This window comes from Kogia breviceps, chromosome 2, assembly GCF_026419965.1.
Source record: "Kogia breviceps isolate mKogBre1 chromosome 2, mKogBre1 haplotype 1, whole genome shotgun sequence".
Taxonomy (NCBI): Eukaryota; Metazoa; Chordata; class Mammalia; order Artiodactyla; family Physeteridae; genus Kogia; species Kogia breviceps.
The window spans coordinates 9802047-9820082 of NC_081311.1; the positions used below are offsets into that span (position 1 = coordinate 9802047).

Genomic DNA, 18036 nt, shown 5'->3' on the forward strand with positions numbered 1-18036 from the left:
TCAACAAGTATTAAGCCAGGCATTGTGCTTTATGATGGGATGTAAATTACTCATCCTGGCCCTCAGGGAATTTAGCAAAGGACACTCTGACAATTTCAGTAAAATGTGGTAAGTAGCATATTGGGGGTAATAGAAGATGCAGTTAATTCACTTAGGAGGGTCCTCAGCCCAGCTTTGGACAGGGCGTGGGAGGGCAGGGGACGCTTCTTGGATGAAGTGATCTAAGTTAGAATTTAAAGGGACAGAATTCAAGAGCTCTAGGCAGAGCAGCTAGAGTTTAGAGTGGGCCTGGGCTCGGAGCGGGGAGATGTAGCTGGCCAGTGCAGGACTTTGTGAATCATTGTGTGGAGTTCAGCTTTTTCTTCTGAAAGCACTGGAAGGCCATGAAAGGATTTTAAGCGCTGAGTGACATCAGCGGATTGTCATTTCTACCCCACATGTGGAGAACGAATGGGACTTAGTTAAGACGGAAGGTAGGAAGACCAGTTAGGAGGGTTTTGTGTACAGTTCTCTCAGCAGAATATGATGGTGGCCTGGACTAGGTTGGGAGCAATTGGGAACAGAGAGGGAGTGAAAGGGTAGTAAAGCTACTCCGGAGGTGGGGTCCACAGGACTGGCTGGTGAATTGTATATGGCGACGGGGGAGAGAGAGTTGTCAAGAGAGTTTTATGGGTTCTGACAGGAACTGAGTTAATGCTGACTTCATTCCTGACATGAGGAACGTGGAAGAGGAGCAGATTTTTTGGAGAAGGAAGAGAGTAGTGAGTTCTGCTTTGGACCTGTTGAATTAAAGGTGTTAGAAGACATCCGGTAGAGGTGTTCAGAGGCACCACTGTCCCTCTTCCTCACTGTTGCTATCAGAAGATTAAAATTTTTTTTAAATAAGTTTATTATTTTTAAAATTTATTTATCTTTGGCTGCATTGGGTCTTCGTTGCTGGGTGTGGGCTCTCTCGAGTTGCAGTGCGCGGGCTTCTCATTGTGGTGGCTTCTCTTGTTGCAGAGCACGGGCTCTAGGCTCGTGCGGGCTTCAGTAGTTGTGGTGCGCGGGCTCAGTGGTTGTGGCTCACGGGCTCTAGAGCGCAGGCTCAGTAGTTGTAGCGCACGGGATTAGTTGCTCCGCGGCATGTGGAATCTTCCCATACCAGGGCTCAAACCCATGTCCCCTTCATTGGCAAATGGATTCTTAACCACTGCACCACCAGGGAAGTCCCCAGAAGATTAAAATTTCAGTTTTAGTTTTAGGTGAAGCCAAGTAGTTTCAGATAGTGAACTCTCCACTCTAGGCCACTGCTAGAAATGCGCTTTACATTGTGACATAATACACATTTCCTGGAATACCTGTGCGCACGCGCGTGCTCCTCCCCCCACACAGCTGAAACAAAAATATGCTGACCAATACTCACCGTTACTCATATGATACACTCTAGTGTTTTTGAATTTGTTGTAGTTTTTTTTGTTTGTTTGTTTGTTTTAAGAAATGCTGTTCACAGTCGATTACATTGATTTCCTAACCATAAATTACCACCCACAATTTGAAAAACACTGGTCTGGGAGAACTGAGAGATGAGGGGGCCTGGACTGTCACTCCAGCTCTTCTGCTGCTTCTACTTTTGGTAGAGGTAGTAGTGGTAGCAGTGACTGGTACGGTGACTATTTCCTGGTCCAAGCCCCGTGCTAAACGCTCATTGTGTATCATCCTCCTTCATCCTCACAATGCCTCCCTTGCTCTTTCCCCTAAATCAGGGTTCAGGAGGCAAACAGCTGTTTAGAGTTAGAAAGGGGTCAGGATGGGGAGCACATATTAGAATATTGCTGTCACTGGAAAGACCTGTGTAAATGGCTAACTAGACATCTCACAGTTGTAGTTAACGGGAGGCCTCTGCTTCGTGGTGGATATTGTCTGTACATATTGGGTACATGCAGCCCATTGCCCTAAAAGCCGAGGTTGGACCAGGGAATGTGCCAGCACAGGCGAGTTGCTGTCCGGATATAGGCTGTATTTGAGTGCCCGGTGACACCCCCGCACGGCTTCAGTGGAGGGCTTCCAGGTCAGGTAGTTGGAGACTCCAACTTTGAAGTTCAAGTGTTAGAAATAATGGGCTCACTCATTAAAAGACTGAGGAAAGTTTTGGCCCTAGGCAAGGACTATATAGGCAAGGGAAAAAAAAAAAAAAAAAGTACAAGTTTAAAGCCATTTTTATTTAATTGTAGCTGTACCTCTCTGGGCTTTCCTTGTCTGTTGCTAACAGGCCTCTTCTCTGTTTCTTAATTCTAGATCACTAGAATCAATCACTAGATCAATAACTAAGATATCAATTTTTCTCATGGTTTTCATTTTGTGTTTTATTCTTAGTTATATACACATACATGAGCTTTGGGTAAGAAATGTCACTTGTTTATTGATGGGTGACAGGTTGGTTTTTTTTCCCTCCTCTCTGTTACAGTAGATTTAGACTTAGGACTGTAGCACAGATTTTTTACATTCTTGTAAAGGAGTCTCCTATCAATCTTGGTCAAGATTTTAATATTTTTATATTTTACTGGGGTCTAATTTTGTAATTTTATTGATCAGGTATTCCAAAGATTATGTCCCTAACTAGCTGTTTAACTGAAAACCATGCAGAACTAAACAAAACTCTGTTCTGTGGTATCACACAATAATATCATTGTTTATCACATATGTTTTAGCAAACTACACAGTCATATGCCTTATTTTTTAAAATAACTCTTCACTTTTCCTTTATTTGTAATGTAACAATCTTTGTTTACCAAATGTCTGGATTCTCCAGACGCCTCTGCCTTTTGAGAAAGATGTGACCTTATACGCTTGTCTCCTTGGACAAACTCTGGACTGAAATACTATGCATGATGATTTTAGTACACAGTCAAAGATGCTTTTTGAAAGATATTTTACTCTAAATAAACATTTGAATATGCTAGGGAAAATTTAAATAAAGACAGTTTGTGTTTTCTTCTCTCTCTTCCTTTTTAGCTCACTAAGTGTCAAGTTGCACAGTTAATGTCTTCGCAGACCACAGCAGTCATTTAATGCTGTAGCCTGAGCCTTAATGCCTAGAACTCTGAGTTCTAATTTCACAGTTAGATCTAAGTTAAGTTCCCTTCTTACAGAAGAAAATCTCTCTCTTCCAAAGAGTAGGTTGTGAAGTGTGACAATGCTTATGAAAGAATGTAATGAAAGTGCTTCAAAGAGCTGTGAAATAACACCTGTGCTATTTAAACTTTCTCATCAGCATTCTTCTCACCTGCCATCTGTACCAGCCTTATCAATCCAAAGCAAATTATTGCTCTTGTGGGAGCTTTGATCTTCATTTTAAAGTAATGCCAGGTAATTCCTCCACGCTCTGAATAAAACCAAAGAAAATTTTTCCAGGTTAATAAATTAGAGGGCATGGGGAGGGAAAGAAAGGATTAGATACTGTGATATACTGACTAAATGTAAATAAGTTATGTTTGAGCTAGTTTACTAAATTTGCAATATACTTGTCCTTTAAAATAATGAATAATGTTTTCAGAAAAAGTCTAGTGATTATAAATTGAACTATATTTTTAATATCTCTTTTAAAAAACACCCTATTGTTATATCCGTTTTGTGAATCCTTTGATAAAACAAAGGCTCTTTGCAATGCAGTTAGTCACCATGTTATATTGTCATTTTAATAATAAGGATTTTTGAAAATGTTTCCTTAAAGCAAACTGCATTCAAGAAGGCAAGTAAAAGCAGAAGGGACCATTTAGTTTATTTGTACTTTTTGAATTTGCCACTGGTGCTAGAGTTTGTTTTGAAAGGTAGTCCTATCTTTAAACTACTAACTGCAGCCATTTCTTTTATAACTATTTAAATCTGAAACTGATTTAAGACTTATGAAGAAGTACTTGGATTATAGGAAGAGTTCTTAAAGATTTATTTTAAACTTCAGGAAACTAGAGGGCTTCCCTGGTGGCGCAGTGGTTGAGAGTCCGCCTGCCGATGCAGGGGACACGGGTTCGTGCCCCGGTCCGGGAAGATCCCACGTGCCGCGGAGCGGCTGGGCCTGTCAGATACGGCCGCTGAGCCTGCGCGTCCAGAGCCTGTGCTCCGCAACGGGAGGGGCCGCGACAGTGAGAGGCCCCGAGTACTGCAAAAACAAAAAAAAAAGAAACTAGAATTTAGAAAGTCTCAACTTTTAGGGACTTGTGACTGTGTAGCTGAGCAACGTGAAGGCGAGATTTCATGTCTTGTCAGAATCTGCGTCTGTGTCAGAGCTGAGGGGGGGACACAGGAAAGAGGCCCAGGAACAGCCTGGAACAGAACGGAGTTTCTTCTCGTGCGTCTGCTGTCCAGAGATTTTCTATATTGATGGTAAAATTTGGCTGTAACTGACTTTGGCTGCTGGTTAGCTTGCTTATTTAATGACAAGAAAGGAGTTTTAATGTTCTTATTATAGTACCCCCTCCACCTTTTCATTGTTAAAACATTTTGCTTCAAAGTAGGCATTTTCAGTGCAATGTAATGAAATGAAAATGAAAACCTAAAGTGTTAAGTCATTTGGGGAGATTTGAGTCAGCAGGTAACATCCTAAGCAGATGGGAACTAGTGAAAGCACAGCAGAAACTCTGGAGGTGCATGGAACTGGACTGGGAGCCCCAGAAACGGTTGGGAGGGTGTCATAAAGGTTAAAGCAAAACCACCAAAACATGGGTAGCTAGAGGAGGTTAAGAGAAAACATTTTTCCTCTGAGCAAGAGGATAACATACCAGAAGACACGTGGCAAAGCTTATTCAGTGTCGCACTTTTTGTTTATCACCTTGGAGAGGGCGAGTTTGCTTTGTGGAAGTACGTTGCATGTTCCCATCTAGTATCCAGAGATAACAGAATTAAAACACTCCGGTGATTATGGGCATTGACCTGGGGACCAGTAACCAACGGGGCTTTTGAGCAGCAGCAAAGCAGTTTGTAGCTCGTGGCGGTCTGAAAAGTATGTGTAAATTCTGGTCAAAGCAGTTGACTTTGGCTGTGATTCACTCTTGGGTTTGGGCCCAAACTCCTCTCTTCATACAAATCATCGGTTAAGCTTTGCCAGTTACTGAAAGATCTGGAGCATGGGTGTCCCCTACACAGTGTCTTTGTTTCTGGAATTCTCGGCCTCTCTGGAGAAGCGACATAGACCAGTCCAGGATGCGAGGCGTGAGGCATGAGACAGAGCCTTTCATTCCGAATAAACCAGGCGCTTTTTTGACAGGTCGTTTGCGTTAGCATCATTTCCTGACGTTTTATTGTGGTTAATTAACGGGAGTTTTATGAAGATTTCAGGTACCATTCTTGTTCTAAAAATGGATCAACACAGCACAATTTAAAGCTTTTGTGACCTGATTAATTTTAAAATTTATTACACATTCAGAAATGAAGGCGAATAATCCAAGAATGATTTAATTTGAGAATTCAGACATTGAGTAATAAACATGTGGTACTAATTAACATGAGAATTGATAAAAGTCGGGTAGCTGCTCTGAAGGTAGGTCTCTGTTGCTCGTCTGAAGGGTGTGCGATTAGGATGAGCCCCGTGAACCGCAGCTGTTGGCTTGTCGTCTGCCCAGCGCTGCGCCTCATGTGTCTGTGTGTCCCCGTGGTTCAGGGCACGTGGGGTCTGGGTGCCGATTCACTTCCCGCCCTCGAGGAGTTTCCTGTCAGGTTGGGAAGGCCGTCCACATATAAACTGATAACGAGGAACTAGAATATTGTTCCTATAAATAAAAGGGTTTTTTTCTGCATTAAAAAGCACCCTTTTTGATGGATGTGTTAAGTGGCTTGATTGTGGTGATCCTTACACGATGTACACATGTGTCGAAACCTCACGTTGTACACCTTAAGTACAGTTGACCCTTGAACAACGTGGGTTTGAACTGGGTGTGTCTACTTGCACGCGGATTTTTTTTTCAGTAGTAAATACTTCAGTACTGCACTATCCAGGGTTAGTTGAATCCGGGGATACGGAAACGCGGATACAGAGGAACCACGTATATGGGGGGATGGCTATAAATTACACTTGGACTTTTATGTAGAGGGTCGTACCCCTAACCCCCACTTTGTTCAAGGGCAACTGTATATGCAATTTTAATTTTTATTTGTCAAACATACCTTAATGAAGCTGGGGGGAGAAGCACCATTTTTAAGTGGTCGTAATTAAGGAGAAGAAGCTAAGGTGACATTAAGATGGCCTTAGAGGAACAAATTGCTGGCAGAGGGAAATGAATACTGCATGTACTTTCCTTCTTGCTGATTGTTTTCACATGTTGAGCTCATTGCTCATCGCATTTTGGTCTCTAAATTGTGAGAACAGTTAGAAATGAATGAAAATGTAAAATCTTCGCATTTTTTTTTTTTTTTACAGAGGACATATGGGTTATGTTTTCTCTAATTTGTTTGCATAGAAGATTTTGGAAACTTGTACTGTCGCCGTTAACTCTGTTCATGGGCCTTTGCGCTCCTACTGTTATTTGGCATTAAAAACAAACCCTGAGACATGTTGCATGGCTTGAGTAAGAAAAGCTTTAGAATCCTAGATAAGCTGGATTATGGCTGGTGAATCTGGGGCTGGAAGAGGAGCTCCCTGTAACCTTGCTTCCTAGGTAAGCACGCCTGTGTTTGTACTAAACCTGGTTCATAACTTAACCCAGCAGGTCATCATTATTTTGGCCTTCAGAGAATCGCTGTTTACAGTGGGGAGAAGAGATGGCTGTGTGTAACTTGGCTTTACTTAGCCTTTTGTGCAGGTTTTTGAGGGATCTAATTTGATGTTTTGTTTTGTCTGTTGGCTTTTTTTTCTGACGGCCTTGGTATCATTTGCTCATGTTAAATATTCCTTTATTTAAAATTTTTTTGGTAAGCTTAACCTAGATAAGTGCCATTCTTGAGATATCTAAGTTTGCCTTAAAGGTTTGAGTGTTTTTATGTGTAAGAAAATTTAAACATGTATTCATTTGTTCATTCACTGAAAAGATACTCTGAAATGAATGTGTAAAGTCTCATTTTGAGATTGCTCTTAATTGCAGTGGATAAATGAAAGGTCCTGATAAGATGATTTTTTTTTCAGTTAAGTATCTTATAAATCCCCCACTCATCTTGAATAATAAATTATTAAAAAATCAGGCACAGTGAGTTATTGTTATTAAGTCAGATCAGACTTATTATTAAAATTTGGCTTTATTGATCAAAGTATTTATTTTATAGCATTGTTTGAATTTTAAACCACAAAGAAGTAATTGGTCTTCAGGTTCAAAAGCAGGCAGTCTTAAACAACGTGATACATAATGAAACCTGAAATATTTTAAATTTGTACATAAGGTGCTACAGTTCTGCTTTGGCTTATGAAAATCAGTAAAATCTTGAAATACTACCTTTGACCACTAATCTCAGAGGTTATTAGGGCCTTTTCTGCTAAAATAACTACACTATGAAGACTTGGCACAACCAGAACATCCTGGGTGTTTTATTCTGTTGCCTTTGTGAGCGCTCGCACCCGCTCCTGCGCGCTCTCCCTCCCTCTCTGGGGGCCGGGGGTGGGTGGGTGGTGGTGCTTCTTTCTTAATGTATCAAACAGCCCATTCCTTCTTATTTCCGCGTGGTGTTCCGTGGTGTGGACAATAGACGTAAACCACAGTTTGTTTAACCAGTTGCCTGTTGGAGGACATCAGGGTTGTCTTCAATTTAGGACTGTTACCAAAAAAAACTACTGTAAACATTTGTTATACAGGTTTTTGTCTAGACTTCAGTTTTTGTTTCTCTGGGATAAATGCCTAGGAGTATAATTGCTGAGTTGTATGGTAAGCTGTATGTTTTTAAGAAGCTGCCAAACTGTTTTCCACTTAGTTACTACCAAGCTAAATGCCAAACATTTCCAAAGTGGCTGTACCATTTTGTATTACCACTAACAAAGATACAGTTTCTTCACATTCTTCCCAGCATTTGGTTTTGTTACTGTTTTTAAATTTAGCTGTTCTAATAGATGGGTAACGGTATCTCACTGTGGTCTTATTTTGTGTTTCCCTTATGGCTAGTGATGTCGAACACCTTTTCATGTGCTTATTTACCATCCAGACATTCCCTTCGGTGAAGTGTATCCTCCCGTCTTTTGTGCATTTTGTAAATGGATTGTTTGCTTTTATGTTGTTGAGTTACAAGAGTTCTTTATATATTCTAGATACAAGTCCTTACCAACTTGTCTTTTCATCCCTTTAACAGAATCTTTCACAGAGCAAAAGTTTTAATTTTAATGCTGTCCAGTTTATCACTTTTTTCTTTTATGTGTCACACTTTTGGTGTTATGTCTAAGAACTCTTCACTAAGCCCTAGGTCTCAAATACCTTCTAAAAGTTTTATATTTTTATTTATGACATTTAAATCTGTGATCCATTTTGAGTTAATTTTTGTATAAGATGTGAAGTATAGGTCAAGATTTAATTTTTTGCCTATGGATATGCCAGTGTTCCAGCACTATTGAAAAGGTTCTTCCTCCGTTTAATTGATTTTTTTAGTCAAAAATTGGTTGGCCACACTTGTGTGGGGCTCTTTCTGGATTCTCTATTCTGTTCTACACATCCATATGTCAACCCTTTGCCAACACTATACAGTCTTGATTGCTGTAGCTATATAGCAGTTCTTAGAAGTTGGGTAGAGTGATTCTTCTGCAACTTTATTCTTTTTTCAGAATGGTTTTAGCTCTTCTAGTTCCTTTGCCTTTCCATATAAATTTTAGAATAATCTTGTCTATATAAAAATACTTATAGGGATTTTTTTTTTTTTTTTTGTGGTATGCGGGCCTCACTGTTGTGGTCTCTCCCGTTGCGGAGCACAGGCTCCGGACGCTCAGGCTCAGTGGCCATGGCTCACGGGCCCAGCCGCTCCGCGGCATGTGGGATCTTCCCAGACCAGGGCACGAACCCGTGTCCCCTGCATCGGCAGGCGGATTCTCAACCACTGCGCCACCAGGGAAGCCCACTTATAGGGATTTTGATAGGAATTTTGTTAAATCTGTATATCAATTTGAGAAGAATTGATATCTTCACTGTAAGCCTTATAATCCATGAAAATGGTTTATCTATCCATTTATTTAGATCATCTCTGATTTCTTTCACAAGCATTTTATAGTTTTCAGCATGCAAGTCCTGTACGTACCTATTAAAGAATTAGACTTACACCTAAGTATTTTTTTAAAGCAGTTATAAGTGGTGTGGTGTTTTTTAATTTTAGTTTCCATATGTTTGTTGTTAGTATATTGAAATACAGTTGATCTTTCAAAATTAATTATTTCAACTGTAAAATATACATAGGATAACATTTACCATTTTAGCCATTTTTTTAAGTATACAGTTTAATGGCACTTAATACATTCACATTGTTGCACAACCATCACCCCATTCATCTCCAGAACTTTTTCATTTTCCTCTACTGAAACTGTACCCCTGAAACAATAACTCCCCATTCTTCCCTCCCCCAGCTCCTGGCAACCATGATTCTAATTTTGGTCTCTATGAATTTGACTACCCTTAAGTACCTCACACCAAGTGCTCTCAAACAGTATTTGTCCTTTTTGTGACTGGCTTATGTCACTTTACATAATGCCTTCAGAGGTTATTCCCCAGTTGTAGCAGTGTCAGAATTTCATTCCTTTTTAAGATTGAATAATATTCTACCATATGTATATACCATATCTTGTTTATCCTTTCACCTGTCAATAGATATTTGGGTTGCTTCCACCTTTTGGCTGTTGTGTATAATGCTGCTATGAACATGGGTGTACAAATATCTGTTTAAGTCCCTGATTTCAATCCTTTTGTGTATATACCTATTTTTCTTCTTTGGAGAAGTGTCTGTCAAGTCCTTTGCCTGTTTTTAAATTGAAAACGGTGTTTTGTTGTTGACTTTTAAGGCTTCTCTATATATTCTGGATATTAATACCTTATCAGATACGTGATTTGCATTACAGTATATTTTTGCACGTTGATCTTGTATCCTGTGTCTTTGCTGAACTTACTTATAGCTCTTGTTTTATAGAGTCCTTGAGATTTTCTGTGTAGACTATTATGTCATATGCAAGTAAAAACAGTTTAATTCCTTCTTTTCCAAGCTGTATGCCTTTTAGTTCCTTTTCTTGCCTTATTGCATTGGCTAGAATGTCCAGAGCTATTTTGAATAAAAATTGTGAGAGCAGACATCCCTGCCTAATCTTAGAGGGGAAAGTATTCACTCTTAATCAAGTTGAGGAAGATCCCCTATATTCCTAGTGTCCTGAGAGTTTTTGTCATGCGTGGCTGTTGAATTTGTCAAGTGTATTTTCTGCATCAGTTGATGTCATCATGTAATTTTTCTTCTCTGTAGTAGATTACATTGACGGTTTTTGAATACCGAATCAGCCTGGCATCCCTGGAATAAACCCAACTGCTAAATTCTGTTTGCCAACATTTTGGAAAGGATTTTTGCATGCATATTCATAAGGGATACTAGTTTGTAGTTTTCTTTTTTGTATTGCCTTTGTCTGTTTGGGTTCACTCCTTTTTTACTTTCTGAAAGAGATTGATAAAATTGGTGTTAATTCTTTTTTAATTGTTTGGTAAAATTCTCCAGTGAAACCATCTGGGTCTGGATATTTCTTTTTCAGGGATTAATCGCAAACTCAATTTCTTCACTAATTATAGGGTTATTTACATTATCTATTCCGTGTTGGGTAAGTTGTGGCAGTTTTGTGTTTTTTGACGTTATTATCTAAAAGTTTCCTTTCTTGCTAGGCTGTCCCTTTCCTGGTCCTTTGGTTAGATTGAGAAGGCTTTTCATGGTATTTTTATGTTTTTGGTCTGTATGTTGGTGTTTTAAGTTTCCAGCTTTTCCAGTATGCCATCTGGAATAAAAGGGCAATAAGAAAACACAGGGAGCTCACCACCATGTCCTTCCTCGGGTCTCAGAGACCCTACTGGGCTGTCACCTTCTCTCACCTTTCAGTGTCTTCTTATGTTTGCTTTATATATGATGCCAAGGGTTTTCAGTTGTACTTAGTGGGACAGTAGGGAAAAGTAGGTCTGTTTCATCTTCCTGCAAGTGGAAGCCCTCTTGTCTTTTATTTAATTTTTTAAAAGTCCAAAGAACGATTTTTTACTAGTTAGGAATTGTTTAAAGTATCACGTTTGTTTTAGCTGTGCGTTTCTGACTGTGTCTTGAAAAATATTAAGCATGTTACAGGTAGTTGAAGTGTGGTAAATGGATGATTGAGAAAAATCTGTAAATTTATTGCCTGGTAAAAATTGAACCTGATAAAATCTGATCCAAGTTTTATAAAGGGCTTTTTTTTTTTAATCACTCTACTATTACTTCCTATATTAACTTACAGAGTGATTATAGCAACCAGTTTTAGGTTTAAAAATTCAGAAAAGAAAATCAAGTTTTAAAAGAGTAGATCTGTGACGATAAGCACAGTTCTGATAGATGAACTTGTAACCGAAAGTGGGATCCAGCTGCTCGCTGCTCAAAAGCCAATAAAGAGGCCAGGTTTGTGGAAAGGAAAGTTTGCTTTACTTTGGATGCTGTCAACAAGGGGTGGGGGAGGGCGGATGCCTGTCCAAAGGCCGACTCTATAGGCTATAGAAGCTCTTTGGACAAGAGCGTAATGAGTGTCACGCTCTCCATTCTGAAGCTTTAAAGGGAGCAGAAGTGAAAAATGGCCATATGAATGTGGCTGTATAGGATTTTTACTGCTATATATCATTGTGGGTTTTTTTGTTTGTTTTTTAAAGTAATCCTCTGTCCTGAGCACTATTTTTAAAGCCAAGTGGCAAGAAATTGTTAATGCACCCTTATATTCATACACTGATTTTTTTTAAGGTGTCATCTATGTCTGACTGTATGATGAGGGAATTCTGCATCATTATCTGTAGGCCCCACTTCCAGATACTGATGATCCCACAGTGTATCCTGAGTATCAGAATTTCTTAAAGCTTCCCAAGTGATTCTAATGTGCAACCAAGGTTGAGAACCACTGCACTAGAATTTAGCTTACTGTATTTAATATGTGCTTTCTTTGAGAGTCTGCAATTTCCCCTATTGTTAATATCTTAAATTTTTCTTCCTTTTTTTATTAATAGACTTTTTTTTAAAAGCAGTTTTAGGTCTACAGAAAAATTGAGTCTAAAGTAGAATTCCTGTATGCTCTCCAATCCCCCACTCCCAGTTTCCCCTATTATTAACATCTTGCATTAGTATGATACATTGTTATAAATGATAAGCCAACATTGATCCATTATTATTAACAAAAGTGCATAGTTTACATTAGGGTTCAGTCTTTGTGGTGTACATTTTATGGATTTTGACGAATGTATAACAACATGTGTCTACCATACGTTATTTTACAGAATTGTTTCATTGCCCTAAAAATCCCCTGTGCTCCTTCATTCATCTATCCCTCCCCTCCCAATCCCTTTGCAACCACTGATCTCTTTACTGTCTCCATGGTTTTGCTTTTTCCAGGTTGTCATATATAGTAGTGGAATCATATACAGTCTGTAGCCGTTTCAGATTGGCTTCTTTCACTTAGTAATATGCCTTAGTAATATGCATTTAACTTTCCTCCATGTCTTGTCTTTTCTTGATAATTCATTCCTTTCATCACTGAATGATAGTCCATTATATGGACGTACCACAATTTGTTTATCCATTCACCTACTGAAGGAAATCTTGGCACACATTTGCTTCCACATTTTGCAGTTAATGAACAAAGCTGCTATAAACATTTATTTGCCAGTTTTTGTGTAGATATAAGTTTTCAGCTCCTTTGGTCAAATACCAGGAAGCACAATTGCTGGATTATATGGTATAAGTATGTTTACCCATTCCTTTTTAATGGTTGCATGCTATGATATGTATTATTGATAATACCCCATTGATGGACGTTTAAGTTTTAAATTTTTTAATTTAAATTACAAATAATGCTACAACAGAGTTTATACGTCTTTTTGCACACATCCTGATATTTATGTAGAATGGACTCCTAGAAGTAGGATTGCTGTGACCAAGATAATGTGAGTTTGCCCTTGGCCACTCGTAGTACTTATTATCAAGTCTCCTGAGGAAAAATTTTGGCTGGACCTGAGGATTTGGAGGTCAGACTTAAAAATGGTAATTGAATCCACAGACATGGATGAAATTTCCGAGGGAGAAAATGTAGAGCAAGAAGAAAGAACAACCTAGAACAGAACACTAACTCCCAACATTTAACAGTCAAGTAAAGAATTGCTCTGGTGGTAAGAGAATAACCAGGATAAATGGTGTCAGGAAAGTGGAAGGCAGAGTGGATTTCAAAGAGGAGGAAGTGGTCCTCTGAGATTATACTTTGCTGAGGGTGGTAAAGACTGCAATGTTTTTTCATGTTCAGTGTCAGGGGGGCCCTTTGACCTTAGTGAATTGAATGAAGGTGATTGGACCAAGATACACATTGAATAGCCTGTGGAGTGAGTGGGGGCGGGGTGAGGAAATGGCCGTTAATAGAAATGCTCTTTAAAGGAGAGAGAGTAAGGTAACTGGAAGAAAAGGTAGGGGTCACAGAGAGTTTTATTTGTGCCAGATAGCAGAGTCTTCAGATTTTGTGAAAGTTAGTGGAAAAGAACTAGTAGAGAGAAAAATTCCAGAAAGTTGCAAAAAGCAAAACTTGAATTTGCCACTTGCCGGCAGCTATGTATACAGCATTTACACTGTATTAGGTATTATAAATAATCTAGAGGTGATTCGAAGTATACAGGAGGATTGCATAGGTTGTGTGCAAATACTACGACATTTTATATAAGGAATATGAGCATCCTCAGATTTTGGTATCTGCTGGCGGTCCTGGAACCAACCCCCCATGGATGCTGAGGGATGACTCCGGATGCAGGTTGAGCTGAGACCGGGAAAGAGGAAGAGGACGGGTTTCTGGATTGAGACCTTTGGCAAAGAAAAGTGAACTTATGTTTGCCCCTGTGGTAAATACGGTAATTTCAAATTTTATTTTATGAGGATTTGAAAATCTCCCCAGGAAATTTTCAGAAGTCTTTGCTGCTTGAAGGTACTTTTAGAAGTCTCTAGCTTAATTCCCTTGGAAGGAATCAAAATCAACCCAATGCCAGATTCACTCTTTGGAAATTAGTATTATAGCTAACTTTTGTTGTATTTGGGAATTTGACTTTGTGACCAGCAACATCATTACCATTATGGTAATACCTTTCATGAGCTATCAAATATGGTGGAATTTAAACGTATTGATTTAGAAAAAGCTAATTTGTCAAACCAAGTGAACATCATTGATCCTAAAATGAACTGATTCAATGTATTTGATAACTTAAAAAAATTATTAGCTATTCATGAATTGACTTAACAGTATTACCTTTTGCTTTTCCCTCTTTTCAGAACTCTACTTAAGATTTTTATTCTTATCTTGATAGCTAAATTTAGAGATACTCTGAAGCTGGTAAGGATCTCTAACTTGCCAGAAGAAAAGAAACAATATGAAAATACCTCAGTAGGCTGGAGTGATGAGAATATGTCAGAACAGAATTTAACAATTGGAAAAAGTACAAATGTAATGCTTGGCTTCCAAACACACGCACACAAATAGGAGGGATTATGATGGCACGCTGAAGAACATAGTTTAGCATGTGTTAAGTTTTTTATTTGAAATAATTTCAAATTCAGAGAAAAATTGTAATACAAAGAACTTCTTCATATTCTTCACCCAGATTCCCCAGTTGTTAATGTATTTCCATATTTGCTTTATCATTTCGTCCCTTTTGTTCTGTATTTTTTTCTCAACCATTTGAGGGTAAGTTGTAGATATATTGAGCCATTATCCTTAAATATTTCAATGTGTATTGCCTGAAAACTGGAACACTTTTGTACATAATCAGAGTACAGCCATCAAAGCCAGGAAGGTAGCATTGAGATACTACTACCATCTAATCCACGGACCCTATTCAGATGCCACAGATTTTTCCAGTGATGTCCTTTATAACACGAAACCACACACACATACTTACAAACCTACTTTCCTTTTACCTTCTTTTCTTTCTGATCCATAGTTCAGGCTGGGATCATGTGTTGCATTTATTGTCATGTCTCTTTAGCCCCCTGTTCCCTGGAACAGTTCCTTAGTGCACTCTAATTTTTTCATTACCTTGACATTTTTGAAGAATACAGTCCAGTTACTTTGTTGAATATCCCTTAATTTGTGTTCACCAAATATTTCTTCATAACTAGATTCAGGTTATGTAGTTTTGGTAAGAATACCCTGGAAGTGATGCAGAGTTCTCACTGCGACATCTGAGGAGGGGCACACGCTGTCAATTCATCTGACTGCTGGGGACTTGAAGTTGTATCACTTTGTAAAGTGAGATATGCAAGTGTCACTGCTGTAAAGTTAGTAAGTATTTTGTATATGTTAATAAGTAAATATTTTGTAGGGAGATACTTTGGGACAATGTAAATACCTTTATCAAACATATCTATTAATTTTTACTTTCATTGATGATTCTTATTTGGATCATTTATTACTGAGATAGCTGGCAAATGATTTTTCTCATTCAAACATTACTTCTACTTTTCTTAGTTGGTATTCTACTACAAGAAAGAGCCATCCCTTCTCCCTGTTTGCTTGTTTATGTCAGTGTGGACTCATGAAAACCTAACATTTCGGTCAATGTATTATATAATCGATTACTCTCATTATTTGTTTTGAATGCTCAGATTGTCTCAGACTTGGCCAGCAGGGACCTTTTCAAGGTGACTCCTGTATTCTTTTGACGCATCTCCAACATTTTTTGCTCATTTACTTTCTGGCACAAAATATTCCAGGCTCATCTTGTTCTTTCCCTGACCCAGCTCTGCATTCAGGCACTTCTCCGAGGAGCTCTCGTTCCTTTTTTGTGGAGAGTAATATTTAGCAAACAAGATCTGGGCAATAAGTATGCTCATTGCTACTGGGGTTTCATTGCCTCCAAGCCCTCTCAACAGACAGATCTAGGAAGTACACTCACGCACTTATATCTCCTTGTGTGTATGTCGATACAGTGTATCAACACCATGAGCTTTCACCTGTACCTCCAATTCCGATCCAACACAGCAGAACTTGTTCTAGTCTTCTCCCTTTCTAGCCCTTCTCTGACAGAGAATCCAGCTCCCATTTTTCTCAGTATATTTATTTATACGATCAGTTCCTTTGTATGTAAATAATCTCTTGACCACATAAGCCAGGAAGGGCTTAGGCGGCTCTGGACTTGCAGACTGCCTCTTTGGCCCCAGCCCCTACGCACACCAGCAGCTGCACAAACCAGCTTCCTTTGTCTTTGAGAAACTCTGTAATGGTATGTTTTACGTGTTTCAATGTACATTTATTATATTGTTACAAGTTTTTAAGTGTAGCCTTTATTAGGGTAAACATTAGTGGTGAAAAAGGAAGTATTTAAGAGTGTATTTAAGGATCAAAACACATAGAGTAGAAATTTGAAAGGATACAACCCTTATTCATCATCAGGAGGGGTTTCCTATTAGCATTTTACTTAGGTAACCAGTAACCAGTATCTAAGTAGAGTCCTCACGGCAGTGAGCTGAGGCAGGAGGTAAAGTTGGTGTCATTTTTGTATGCTGTAGACTATGAGTCTGGTGGCATTATCCTGTTTTCCTCTGGTGACCTTTTTACAGGGCTTTGATGCCATAACGTCAGAACTAATCTGGAGTTCTTTCTGGTAAGAATCATCTTGATGAATTCGTTTTATATTATGATTTCTGAGAGTCAAGAGGTTTTTTAAATTACTATCATATCACCAGTTTGACAACATTATGTAGTTTTTTCCCTTTAAAAAGATACTTCCACTAGGACAGTTAGGCAAGAAAATGAAGTAAAAGGCATCCAGATTGGAAATGAAGACATAAAACCATCTTTATTTGCAGATGACATGATCTTGTATATAGAGAATCCTAAAGACTGTACTAAAAAACTATCAGAACTAATAAATGAATTCAGCAAGGTCACTGGATACAAGATCAACACACAGACTCAGTTTTATTTCTGTATACTTGCAGTAAACCATCTAAAAATGAAATTAAGTAAACAGCTTTATTTATAATAACATCAAAAAGAATAGAATTGTTAGGAACAAATTTAACAGAGCAGTGAAAAATTTATATTCTGTAAAATACAAAATATTGTTGAAAGAAATTACAGAAGACCTAAATAAATGGGGGGAAAAATTCCATGTTCATGGATCAGAAGACTTAATATTGTTAAGTCTCCAAATTGACCTACAGATTAAATGCAATCCCTATTAAAATAACAGCTGGCTTCTTTGTAGAAATTGATTGTTGATCCTAAAAGTCACATGAAAATTAAAGGAACCCAGAATAGCCAAAACAATTCTGAAAAAGAAGAATAGAGTTAAAGACTGTGTGATTCTGGCATATAGATAGACATATGTATTTGTGGACTAGAGTTGGGAGTCCAGTAAGAAACTCATATTTATGGTCAATTGATTTTCAAAAATGATACCTAGACAGTTGAGTGGACGAAAGAATAATCTTCTCAACAAATGGTCCTGGGTCAACTGGATATCCACATGCAAAAGAACGAAATTGATTCCCTGTTTCACATTATATACAAAAATTAACTCAAAATGGATTGGATCCAAATGTAAGTGCTAAAACCATAAAACCCTTAGGGAACAAAAATAGGAGTAAATCTTCATGACCATGGATTTGGTGATGGTTCTTAAATATGACACCAAAAACACAAGCAACAAAAGAAAAAAATAATAAATTCGACTTCATCAAAATTAAAAACTTCTATACTTCCGAAGACATCATCAGCAAAGTAAAAAGGCAGGTCATAGAATGGGAGGGTGTATTTGCAAATCATATATCTGATAAGGATCTAATACTCAGAATATATAAACAACTCATATAGCTCAATAAAAAGTCCATTTTAAAAATGGACAAATGATTTGAATAGAAAGAAGATACATGAATGACCAG

The 18036-nt window shown here is 38.3% G+C and overlaps 1 protein-coding gene across 33 annotated transcripts in view; it reads left to right on the plus strand.

The window, feature by feature from the left end:
- The window catches only part of ATE1 (arginyltransferase 1), a 162740-nt gene that overhangs the window by 135485 nt on the left and 9219 nt on the right, over window positions 1-18036 (plus strand). For 3 of the 33 annotated variants that reach the window (XM_067024492.1, XM_067024481.1, XM_067024491.1), the window contains one exon: window positions 6392-6629. The exons of 27 other annotated variants lie outside the window; for them this stretch is intronic. In XM_067024492.1, coding sequence (XP_066880593.1) covers window positions 6392-6507 — 116 coding nt within the window. In that variant the 3' untranslated portion in view covers window positions 6508-6629. Of the gene's footprint in view, window positions 1-6391; window positions 6630-16710; window positions 16755-18036 lie in introns of those variants that run through there. 3 more of the 33 variants (XM_067024501.1, XM_067024499.1, XM_067024487.1) reach the window with 2 other exon arrangements.